The sequence below is a fragment of the Branchiostoma floridae genome, chromosome 2, assembly GCF_000003815.2.
Source record: "Branchiostoma floridae strain S238N-H82 chromosome 2, Bfl_VNyyK, whole genome shotgun sequence".
Classification (NCBI taxonomy): domain Eukaryota; kingdom Metazoa; phylum Chordata; class Leptocardii; order Amphioxiformes; family Branchiostomatidae; genus Branchiostoma; species Branchiostoma floridae.
The window spans coordinates 8,855,877-8,868,941 of NC_049980.1; the positions used below are offsets into that span (position 1 = coordinate 8,855,877).

The 13,065-nt window shown below is 41.3% G+C and overlaps 1 protein-coding gene across 5 annotated transcripts in view; it reads right to left on the bottom strand.

Annotated features, from left to right (window-relative positions):
* The window catches only part of LOC118410306 (ceramide transfer protein-like), a 42,149-nt gene that overhangs the window by 2,259 nt on the left and 26,825 nt on the right, over nucleotides 1–13,065 (bottom strand). Inside the window, exons 7-14 of one of the 5 annotated variants that reach the window (XM_035811878.1) lie at nucleotides 6,419–6,511; nucleotides 5,962–6,048; nucleotides 5,809–5,859; nucleotides 3,994–4,062; nucleotides 2,948–3,043; nucleotides 2,244–2,376; nucleotides 1,294–1,490; nucleotides 662–791 (exon numbers count right to left, since the gene is read on the bottom strand). In XM_035811878.1, the coding sequence (XP_035667771.1) occupies nucleotides 662–791; nucleotides 1,294–1,490; nucleotides 2,244–2,376; nucleotides 2,948–3,043; nucleotides 3,994–4,062; nucleotides 5,809–5,859; nucleotides 5,962–6,048; nucleotides 6,419–6,511 (856 nt within the window). Of the gene's footprint in view, nucleotides 1–661; nucleotides 792–1,293; nucleotides 1,491–1,585; nucleotides 1,729–2,243; nucleotides 2,377–2,947; nucleotides 3,044–3,993; nucleotides 4,063–5,808; nucleotides 5,860–5,955; nucleotides 6,049–6,418; nucleotides 6,512–13,065 lie in introns of those variants that run through there. The other 4 variants (XM_035811877.1, XM_035811880.1, XM_035811879.1 and 1 more) reach the window with 4 other exon arrangements.

Consider the following 13,065-nt stretch of genomic DNA (forward strand, 5'->3'; position numbering starts at 1 on the left):
AAAACAAAGTAGTGTCTTACCCAAGAAATGGCAGTTATCTCTCAGCAGGCTGCTTCTACATTGTATTTCATACTGATATCAAACAGTAACATTGAACCTGTATCTGTCTATAACGGCCTTTCCGCATAACACACCAGCTTTGTAGGCATGCAGTGCAGCAATAGCAGCTGGTTATATTTCACTGAACGACCTGTCACACCAAACCTTTGCATACTGTACTGTAAACATTGTCTAAATCTATCTAATGGGCATACCCCTACAGTACTTGGTGCCAGCGAGGTCTATTTCTACGGAAAAACAATTTCTTGAACAGACATCAACTCTAGGTTGATAACTCAAGGCCTTTTTATTTTCAGAGCTTGTATCTGATCTGTATTTATTTTTATTTATTTATTTGGATTCTCCACACTGGAGGGTATGGCGGAACAGGTGTCAAAAGACACCTTTTCGAAGCCGCCATACCTTAGTTGGTACTTCCACCAGTTTACTGTACTAGTCATTTTGTACGTCATGTATAGTCTGGACACTTTATTTCTGTCTTTCAGTGGCATCCACAGGGAAGAGATCACTGTGACCTAGGGGGCAGTAAGATTTATCCAGTGTGTGAGAGAAGTTATCAGGCATCTTATGTTATGAGCATGAAGCATGTAGAGGAACTCACCATAAGCAGCATACGCTATCTTACAGGAGACGTCGTCCCTGGTAATCGGCTGCCCGTCCGCAGGCGGCGTGACCAGCGTCTTGCACACAAGGCCAATGTTCAGTTTGACACGAACACACTTGTTTGATACCTGATAACATAAAGCATACAAATAAAGACTCATTGACTCAAGTCAAGCAACTAGCCATTATATAGAAATTTCTGAAAGGTTGAACAAATGACCTAACACACTGACTGCGGTACATGTATACCAAACACTATTATTTCCTTTTTTACTTTCACATCTTCTTTGACATTTTGGCATTCTTTGGTATTCTATACCACTAGTATCCATTTCAGCTATTCAAATTTACAGTATATAAATGCTCTTTTTACAGCTGCTTTGTACTTGTGGTTAAGAAATTTGATTATTTTTGGAAACAGCCGAAAATTGATACGCGCACGGATGTCATCCATATAGTCAAATCAACATGGCCTTACATAGAACAAGAGCTATCTACCACTAAAAAATTGCGACCGTAGCATGTCCAGAACTCGAGATATCAAACCCGGAAGTTCTGCTGCAGTACCATAGCAAGCCTCTACGGTGCCCAAATAGAAATAGAATACGCTAGGCTCATGAGAGAACTGACCGGGAGAGACGGGTGGTCCACGCTAAAGTTACACACCACCCAGGACGGCCCCTCGTCGTCTCCTGTGTCCACCTGGCGGATACTGGAGACGAACAGGGAGTCCCGCTGCATGGTCGGCCACATGCGCTTGTGGGTCTGGTACACCACCACCGTGTCATCCGAGATCTTCTCTACCAGTTTGACTATCTCTACAGTAGCTGTGCAGAGGAAAGAGACACAACAAGCATGGTTAAAACAAACATTTCCTTCACCGTCATAAGCTGTGACACTATCTCGTCTGAGATCTTCTCTACCAGTTTGACTATCTCTACAGTAGCTGTGCAGAGGAAAGAGACACAACAAGCATGGTTAAAACAAACATTTCCTTCACCGTCATAAGCTGTGACACTATCTCGTCTGAGATCTTCTCTACCAGTTTGACTATCTCTACAGTAGCTGTGCAGGGAAAAGAGCAACAACAAGCATGCTTAAAACTAAAATTTCCTTCACTGTCATAAGCTGTGACTATAAATATTATAAGCTGTTACACGATAGGAAAGGCTGTCTTTTCTTAAAACACTTCACTACACTATGCTACATGTGCATTTCATACAGGGCTGTCTGGAGGACCCATCCTTCCATCCCAGAACAGAAATTTGCTTGTTGGGACGGAAAAAACATTCACTCAGTCCATCCAAAAATCTTATCGTCATGACACAAAATTGATGCTAATGTATTTTCCTAAAATGACAGACTAAACTTAATTATCAAGATGAGCTCGCAAACAATTAGTGGGATAAAAAAACCTTTATCCGGCAGTCTTGCTCATGGAAGGGACCTGTCTATTGCAGCTTCGTGGGGGGATGTTGGAATCCCAACTATTTCAGTATTAAAGTTTAGTTTTTCCATAATATCATTTACTGACACTGATGAACTTTGTAAGTGCTAATTACAAAAGGTGTAGTACTTACTTTCCCACTCCATCCTGATATCCACATCCCAGAAGTAGTGGCAGATCTCGTGTGCTGTCACGCCCTTCACCACGTTCTGCGCCTTCAGGGGATCCACAACAATCCCATCCTCCTCCACCTCTCTCCTGTACACCTGGATACGTCAGGGAACGGGGTGGGTTGGTATGTGATACACCAGCAGTGACTAAACATTTCCTCACATTGTAAAGTCCCACGCTTCATCAATAAATGAGTTTTATGGAGAAATGTAAAAAAACTAGAAATCTAGTAGAACCTCTCCATCCCATTACAGTAATAGTTGGTCTTGATTGGTCGGAGTGCTAATGTCCTCATTTAGCAACTGACAATTATATTATGGCTAATTCCCCTCAGCCAATGAGACGCCACCATTTTCTGTGTTTATATCCATATAGTGTGAGACAATGAAAAAAGTGACTATTTCATGAAAACGAGGGAAAAGTGGTAATACTGGCCCAAAGTGGTTGCATATCAGAAGGAAAAGTGTGAGGAGTAAAGCATGTGACCTATTCTGACCAATCATCATCCACTTCTCCCTCATGGAGACAAGAAACCCTTGATGAGCGAGGCTGGTATCATATACAGAAATATTGACCAATGGGTCATAATTATCGTAGTACCTAACATACATGTAAATCTCAGAGATTGTCCACACATGACAGAAACTGAAACTGACAGCTCCTTACCTTCATCTCTCCTTCCTCGAGAAGCAGCTGCCAATCACTCTCCCCGTCTTTACTCTGGAAGGCCAGTCTGTGGTGCTCGCTCACTTTCCTCTCGAGCTGTTCAGGAACAAGAGATCATTTAGGTGTCATACATCATGCACAAACTGACAAAGTAATGGAGAAGTTAGGACTTATCAGGGCTGTCCTCAGGACCCATCCCTTTAGACAAGTCCACTAGCCCTTTTGTCCAGGCCAAGTGATCAAGTAAATAAGATTTTTTTTCATTTAGTGAGAATTTTGATATACTTGTCATTTTGCAGTCATGACATCAAGCATTGGTCAGCACAGAAATTTAAGTAGAGGCAATAATAAGAATTTCATTGCTGGAAGTGAAAATGCATATAAAAGTGACATTTCAATTTTGGGCAAGTGAAAAGTTGGTTCGGGCAAGTAAATTTTCTATGTGCTTCCCTGAAAGGACAAGTGAATTTGAGATGCTAGGATGAAAATTTGCTTGTTGGGATGGAAAACAGAATCATCCGTCCCAAATTTGAACTTCATGAGCTTTAAATGACACGTTTAGCAAGGAAAATCAACAACATGGGCTCTCAAGCAATAAGTGGGACGGAAAAAAAAATCTAAAGCTGGAGACATGCATCAAGTTTCACAACCATAAACCATGTGGAAGCAAATCCTATATAAAATTCAGATGGTCACACTATGTCAACTGTGACCTGTCCCCAATACATCATACATAAATCAAGAGACAGATTTCCACAAATCATACAGGATGCACAAAATAGGGGACAACCTACATCATGCATACATGTACATGTGTAGTACATGAACCAAGAGAGAATCTCAAATCATGTACATGGTCACATCCTGTCCTACCCAGAATCTGTTAACAGTGTTATCATTTTGTTTCTTTGATAATCAACAATGAAGACATCTGAACATTGATAACTGTGCAATATTACTGAAGGGTAATCCCTACATGACACTTTCACTTCAGATAGGAAAGGAACTTTGTTTATCTTTTCCTTGGAAAGAAGGTACAGACTTACCTCGGCCAGATATGGAGCCAGACCACCAGCATCTGTCATGGCTGACACACTGTCGGTGATCTGATTGGACTGAACAGGAGATAACAAACTCTTCAATAATGTCCTCTCTTCAGCATTATAGCCTAAGGGATGTGTATATGAACTATAGGGGTGGGTACGGTACCGGCACGGTTTACCAGTACAAAACTGTTTTTTTTTTCTTGTTGGACCGGTCCGGAAAAAACAGATCTGAAAAAATCAGTAAACCGGATTTTGTTTGGACCTACAGTCAAACCTGCCCGAGCGACCACCTCTTCTCAGCGACCACCTGGCCATTTCGACCGCTTTTTCTCGGTCCCAATTTTTTTTCCTATTGACGTAAGCATTAAGCGACCTTTTCTCAACGACCACCTGGCCAACGCGACCGCGACCGGCCCAAATTGGGCCCCTTAACGACCGCATCATTTTCAAAATTGAGGTTTTCATCGATTTTTGATGATAACTAGCGCGATTTTGTGCCGAAATCGACCAGTTTGCGTCGGATTTTGACTGCCATTACGATGTTATGTTTAGAATAAAGATTGCGGCGGTCAATGGATGGGTCAATGGGGCAGTCTACTGTAATATGGGAGGAAATTTCTAAGAAAGATCTGTGTAGCTCATACCTTTTAAAGAAAGATCTGTGTGAGTGCTTTTGTCCAACTGTACTGTACATTCACCCTTGGGTAAGTACGCTACTGGGACGTACCGGGCATAGAAGTCAAAAGGTGCACCGTAGTTATTTCAGATACGGCGATCAAGAACACAGCGACGCATAAAGGCTCGTATGGTAACTGACAGCATCAAAGTTCCCTTACTGTCTAAAACGTTAGTGTACAAATATTATACTGTATCTTATGAAAGCTGGGGTTAAATTTACAATTTACAGTGTGCGTGTTGTATTTGACATTAAATACCTCGCTTCTTTGCGTGCTTGCAGTGTGCTTGCTATTTGCCATTAAACACAACGGAAACCGTTATACTTTGCATAGGGCATGTTTTGAGTCGATACTCTTCTCAGCGACCACCTGTCCAAATCGACCGTTTTTGTCCGGTCCCCCGGGTGGTCGTCTTGGGCAGGTTTGACTGTATTAGGAAATGGACAGATTATACTGGCAGGCGTTCACATGTTTGGGGGCTTACCGGCAGAAGAAAATGACAAGAGAGAAGTTAAGGAGAATTTGTACCAAGTTTCTACACTCAAACTTGGTCTATTAGTTAATAGAAGCATTGGTATAGCATTGGTATTGTTTATATGAAGATAGGATTTTTAAAATAAAAATGAAAAACGTTTTTTAAAAGACGCCAGTAGAGGTCAGATAATCAGATTTCTTTGTAACAAAATGTACCGTTGTTTTGAGTTTTGTCTATTCACAAGTTTTCAACAAACTTTCAACAAATTAGGTCCAGGTTAAGGTCCAGACCTGGAACTGATCCTGATCCTCTGGACCTGGATTGTACCAGTTCCTGAATTTTCTGTGTCCGGTACTCACCCCTAATCTGAATGTAACATCCCGAACAATTTAATAAAGTAAAAAAACATGTGGTTTTCAACAGTGACAGAAACGTTAACAATTAACATAAGAGAATGACCATTTGGGGCTTTAGCTAACTTATGCAACAAATCTATATTCTACAACACAGTGTAATAAGCTAATAAGCCTGTATGTGCCTTTAACAGCATGCAGGACAACATATGGCTTAGTGGTAGTTAGTTGCCAATTGTTAAACATGTTCTTACAGCACAACATCTTTGTAATTATACTCCCCGAATGGGGTAGCGTTGATTCAACTTACTTTGTGATTTGACTTTTTGGATCGTCCCGATGTCACAAAATGGCCCGTTAACTTAAAGTGCAATGAAATCATGATTAAACAAGGATCAGCATATAGCAAAAACAGAAAGGGAAAAATAAACATAGAAAAAGTAGAAAAATCGCTTACAAGTACCATTTCCTCCAGCTTGTCATTTCTGTCGAGGGCTGACTCGACAGCATCATAGAACTCTTCCTCGTTTATGGCACTGTGTGGCCCTTCCTACAACCCCGAAATAAACATCATAAACAATAACAATCACAATTACTGGAATTTCAACAACTAGGAAACATGCACTAGGAAAATATACAACCAAAAACAAAAAACTCCACTCTAAAATGGTTATCAAATTTGCATCAGGACATGTTGATTTCATTATATGGATGACATCTGTGCGTGCATCAATTTTCGATTGTTTCTAAAAATAAAATAAAAAGTTTTCAACCATACTCTAAATCGTACAAATCAACTGCAAAATAAGCAAAGGTATGCCGTAGAATGGGGAAAAATGGGAAAACGTTTTCTAATCTCATATAGAATGGCAAGATCAATTCCAAGGTCATAGAAGACGATAAAGTGATTGTCTTCTGACCTGATAATCAGGGCCACCAATAGCTGCTTTCTTCTTAAGTTCCTCCATGCACCTCTTGTAGGCATCCTCAGCTCGTCTTCTCCGCTCTTGTTCCTGGAGAGAAAAGACAAAGGGTACATACTTCATAACTGGAGTTTGAAAATAAGTTCAACACTTATTCCAGTATTCTAGCCAGCCCGAATATTTTTTCATTCCCCTGAATTTTGAATGGAAATCATGTCGAAGGCGCGAAGATCCTAGTGGAGTGCAATGCATGAAGAGACCATCTTCTTGGCAATACAGAATGAACAATGTCAACTAATGCATGAAATTGTCAATAATACATGATGCAAACTTTCCCAAATACTAATCTTTATAAATTGTAACATTTCATAAGCATCAAAAGCTAAAAACTTATTTCAACAATAAGATTATATCAATATGCAAGTTTGAAAAAGTATCAGTCCCACTTGCACTTACAATGGCTCCTTTTCCTTAAAGAATGTAGAATTGTTACCAGAAAGCAACATCTGTCCTCGAATCCCCTAGCATCGGTGTAACCAAATCTACCGTCATCCTCCGAAATAACAGTAAACCCTTTAAATGTGAAGGTTGGTAATCTGATTAATCTAGCGACTGGGATTTGACTATGTAAAGCATATATCAACCGCAGTGGATAATCAGACTGAACTGCCACTATGAACCGCTGTGCAATGAATGTTTCATTGAGAAAGCAATCAAGCGCCCCTCAAACTCAGACTGACATGCGCGCCCTGGGATCGGGGGGGATACAAATCTTATAAATGTCAAGAGTGACAGAACCGCTGTACCTCGGAGATAAAGCCAGAGCAAGCAGCGCCTGTCAAACAATGCTGACATTAATTATTCAGGTACATGGCTTATGGTGCTGTCCTTTTTTTTCAAAACAATCTGGGCCCAAAAGATTAATCTCCAAGCAGATCCTACAGTAGCGTAAGATAGTATCAAAAGCTGGCAGAGTGTGTTTTGCTACATGGCAAATGGACACCTCTTGACTGACTGCACTCCTTGGCCAGTTTGGTACTATCTTATGCCAACGTTTGGATCTGCTTGGAGATTACCAAAAGATAGCATCTTATGCTAACAAACAACTAATGAGTTCACCACTTTGTTGGTGGCCAGCTGTTGTAATAGGCTGACTCTCACCTTTAACACTTCTCACCAAGCGCTTGAGATAGTATCCTTTCTGTTCAATTGGCCGTGAAATTGACGCACTTGATGTGGAATGGTATCTCAACAATTATACAAAACCAATGGCTTATCTGTCCCTAACGTATCACTTGCCCCCCTGCCTACTGAGCTGTACTGAATTTATGGTCCTACCAAGGAGGTTAAACCTCCTTAGTCCTACAAAGGCAAATAAACCTTTCAGCACATCTCAATGCCAAAATGTAGAACTTTCCATCATAAGGGAAAGCTAGCAGTAACAAAAAGTGTGGCTTTTAAAAAAAACACTGGCGACGTGAGAATTAGTAAGAAGGTAACGGCGGTACGGTTTAGACTTATTCGTTAAAGTAGGTATTGAGAAGTCTTAACCGAAGTAAGTAGCTGGACCGGTTACCGTACAACTGTGTTCAAAAGTGTTGTAGTCTAAATTTGCTTGTCATCGTTAGAAATCATGACTTAAAGTGCAAGTAATCATATGTCTTTTAACTCTGATAAAAAAATGTCTGTACTATGTTCTATTGACGTCATGCATGCTGTAAGGTGAGGTCAATTTATGCGCTGTGATACAGTCTTGGACAAGGTAGGTAGGCCCCCAGAGAGGCCGGTGAAGGAGGCTAGAAACATAAGCGCTTTGAATTAGCATGGAAAGATACAGAGAAGGATGCAGTTTGAAATTTGTCAAAGACGTGCCATATCAAACGCATCACGGCCGAGGCTTTTCGTCTGTCTCACTACAACAAGCACTCCACCAGCAGTAGCCGCGGGATCAAAGTACCAAAGTCGTACCTAGTATAATAGTTGCAGGTAAACACACCGCCACAGTTGAATCGCATACACTGTTCAAATAGCCAATTACAGATTCTCGTCAATAATTATTCAAATTAAGTCTTAATTTGCGTAATCACCATGCTATTACGTACACGTTTAACTAAATTACCTGCACACTAAATATGATGGGAAGTCGTCGTTTCTCTATTTTGCTATCCTCCTTAAAATAGTTAAGGGAACAATGCCCCCCGGAGCAAGCTGCTGGGGGAGGGGGGGGGGGGTGGGTACCTACACATCTTCTTCCTCACATCAAAAGCTATTTGCCACCAAAATATCAAGACCATAGCACATCCAGGACAAAAGATACAAAAAACGAATATTCTTCTGCAATACCAAGGTCACATACCTGGGAGTTGAAAACCAATCTTGACCTTTATCTTCCCAACGCCTGTGACTCACTTACCAAATATCACAACAATCCCTAGAGAGGCTCTAAAGTTACGATGACCACAAAATCCTGGGACACAAATATCCGAAACACAGGCACACACACAGACACACCGAAACGACACTGCCTCCATTTAGTAATATGGATATACGTGTAACAACGGATAGAACGTTACTGTACTATAAGGTAAAGACGTTATGAACGCGTTCTTTTCTTTCAAACAAACGCAAAGAACGGGCAAGAAACTAGGCTCTTTTTAGGGCCATGCGACGGAGTCATCTGGAATGATTTGGACCGGCATGTTGATATCTAAATATAGATAAGAAGTAGGTTTGTTTGTATTGCATATTCGGTAACTGCCTCATGGGGTAACAGACCATGATTGTACTGAAGAGGACAGGCTGCGGTCAACTCTTTTTGATAAGTGTGTGGGTTCTTTTACACGCTCAGGGTGTGGATGTCCTCAAACAAGGGACCTCTATTTAACGTCGGCGAGTCCTACCCGAAGCTAAGTTCTCATTTCCACCTGAGTAAAGAAGATTCGTGTAATGCACCTGTTCCAAGGCACAAGACCGGTAAAGGTTCGAAGTCGAGACCACTTTGGGTCTGAGCTGAACACTCTTAACAGCCGGTACACCCCACGACACCATTCTACTATCATAACGCCACCCCTCCCCCGACCGTAACCTCTGCTTTGATATAATTATGGCACAACAATTTTGATCTGGATTAATTCACTGCTGTTCTAGTACTATGTTCCGAAATCTCCCACGGTTACATGCCTACGTTCCGAATATATATATTACTATATTCTGAAATGTTCCGACACACAGCTAGCTATATATGTGTGTACATATGACATGAATCGTATTCAAGCCTGTCCTCACGAAGCTATAGTAATTTTCGATACCCGTCCTGAACGCCGACCCGATTACGTACTGTCGCGTGTGTGGGTCACTCTGAGCTAAAGTATTGAAATTCTAGTTTTAGATCATATATCCTCTTCTAATACTCTCCTCTTGTGCAATTGGGTAGGTTTTTAAGTCATATCTAAACACACACCATTTGCTTACCGCATTCAACGTGTACATTACATGGTCTCGTGTATATCTAATGCATTTAACGATGACACAGATAATCACAAAGCTCTGTCGGCCATATCTCAAAGGGCAGCTAATCAGACAGGCTGACAGAAGCAGGTCGGTGCCTTACTGCCCTTAGGATCCCTTAGCACTTGGCCGGGTAAAGCACCCCAAAGCCGACCAGCGGAAAATGGCACCCAGGCTAGGAGCTAGTCTTATTGTACACGCCTAGCAAAGAAATAACAACAGGGTTTCGGGACATAGAGATTTCGGAACATAGAGATTTCGGAACATAGACGGGTTGTACCGGGGGTTCACAGAACAAGCAAAACTTTCTACCTGCATACCTAAGTTGACTTTATCAGTAAACTTTTTGAAAAAAAAAACCTCTCCCAGTCGTGTGTCCCAACAGAAGTGATTAGTATATGCTGGTCATTGGTCACCAAATCGTCCTTGGCATACAGCAATGCTATCATGGGGGGGGGGGGGGTCAAGCACCTTTGCACTTATGCCTTATACTTATACTCGTAGCCTGTGGTGTCTCACGACTTTTTCCAAAACGTATGGGTATGCAACATATCCTGTCAGCTTGCGCCGAGACAAAACTTCCCTCCCGTCTCAAGCTCCGCAAACATTTCTGTATTTACAGTACGTAGTACAATTATTGTGCATGCGAATTGTGGTACTATTGCTTTCTCTCCCTGAACGTGCACGTTGGTCGAGGTGGGCCCCTGACCGATTAGATCGGGATCGTCCCATCCACGGCCACGTTTCCGTTTCTATACCCCTAGTACTTCCCCTCGCCTGTCGCTGATTGTGCCGCTTTCTTAGTTTGGTCAGTGATGGGTAGAGCTATAATTTTGAACCCTTGACTTTGAGTGGGTCTTGCATGCTATCTCCCAAGACAGCAAATACGAGTTTCGCTGTACTAAAAAACACCATCGTCGTAACGCGCACCAGACGCTAAGAGTATCCCCGTACGATTGATGGCTGTAGGAACAGTATGACAGCAGCTCGTCATGGTAAAGCATAGATAACATCTAACTGATCAGCGATAAGCGGGAACAGGCAGTAGGTCCAGTAGATAAAAATGGGGGACAACCTGTTTCCACGAAATCGTTGGGTGAGACATAAGGTCTCGTTCCTGCATTAAGGGTTTCTCACTGGACGTGGGGCACGCTTGCGGCATTGCTGCGTTCGAAAACGCAGATGTACCCCCACGGAACCTAGAGGTGCCCCTGCGAAACCTAGAGGTGCCGCAAGCAAACCTAGTAGAAGTGCCGGTTGCAAGCGCGACGTTTTTTGGAAAGTTTAAAAATAACGCAAGTGGCAAGATGCCCCAACGGTGCCCCAACAGTGCCCCAACAATGCCCCAACAGTGCCGACACCACGCCCCAAACAGTATCAAGGATATATTTTGCCTATTTTACACCAAGAATCAAAAGTAAACATTCTTTTATCACCGAAAAGCTATTTTAGATGCATTTCTAATAATTTTACAGCGGTTTTCGATCCAGTTACAGAATTCCACAAAACTTGTATCCGTATTCAGAGTTAACTTAAAAATACATCTTTTGATTTATTTAATGGAAAGTAGGTCAGTATTTTATACTTGGAAACAAAAAAATAAGTAACTGGTTTATCGATTAACCTACGGATTTAGAGAAAAAGATTATCGTACAACGTTCAAAAAGAAATTATTTATGTGAGATGACAACGTTTGCTTTTGAGTTAGCGTTATAACGTTACAAGCAGTGTAATCATTGTTGGTAGGCTGCCGCCGATAAAATACAAAATTGCAGTTATATTTTTGTCACTTTTTACAAATATGATAGACTTAGACATCATCAATAGGCTGGCAAGCCATCCGCCGACAGGGAAAATACTCCGCGTCATACAAAAAAGTATGAAATATCAAACATTTTCATTTTAAAAATTTGCAAAATTGGTGAATAAACATCAAGGAGCTTGATAAACATATAAACATACATCATTACACATAACGTTACATGGTGCAAAACGTACACATGGAGTCAAATCAGGTATATGGTCCGTGTCTGTTCATTCCTTTACTGTAAAAGTCTTTCAAGGTTATTTATAGCATATGCATCATATAATTCATTATCATAAGGGAAATCTTTTCATTATAAATCTCATTTTTGGGCATTCTCGTCATTTTACAGTGATTTTTCATAAGTTGACAACGCTGCAATTGTCAATAACATGTTCATGTAGTCTAGAAACGCAAAAGTGCCGCACGTCAGTGTGAGTGCAAGACAAAATCGGCGAAATTAACACAGCAGTGCCGCAGTGAATGAACGCAGCAATGCCGCAAGCATGCCCCACGTCCAGTGAGAGGGGACCTTTACTCAGAGTGCACGTGGGAATGCCTACCAAAATATAAATTGGGCCCTAAAACCGTGTGCTTATGATAATGTGGATGATAAATTGCCCCCGTGTCATATCGAAAGGATTTGAGATGAAAGGTTGTGTATTCTGACAGAATCAGGAAGGAAAGTTTCGGCATTCGCGCGAGTGTCGGACATGTACATTTGTTTTTCCTGAGTAATGCGGTCAGCGGTTCACGAGAGGAAAACCCCTCATTGTGGATGTATTTACGTGCAATTACAGATGTTATAGAAATTGATTCACCTCTCGGATTTTGGGGACATTTTTTGTATTGATTACTGGATAAGTGCTCTTGCAATATAAATTAAAACATCTCCAGCAGAACTGTTTTTAATTGGATTTTTGCCCATTAAAATTGAATATTAAAGCTTTATGTTAGATTAGACAACAAAAGTCCGGTATGAGGCCATAACTAACACCATGTGACCACCGACAACACATTGGTATGGAGGTAATACGGTGGTGGTGGTCTTTACATTTAAAACGGGTTTTCGCGTTCCGACCATGTGCATGTACCATTCAAGGAAATAATAAGTTTCTGTATCAATTGTGAAAATGCGACACATATTAACATTGTGCGTTATATGCACCTTTCCTATATCTACCTTCACTCCTAGTATTACATCTGTAGCATGTACTCGTTTCCTCATCAATCATGCAAGTTATGTGCGACTTAGAATAATAATAGTAATTCGTTGTACTCGTCTCTGATTAAACCACCCACGTGCCAAAATCATCAACTTCCGTTCGTTTGT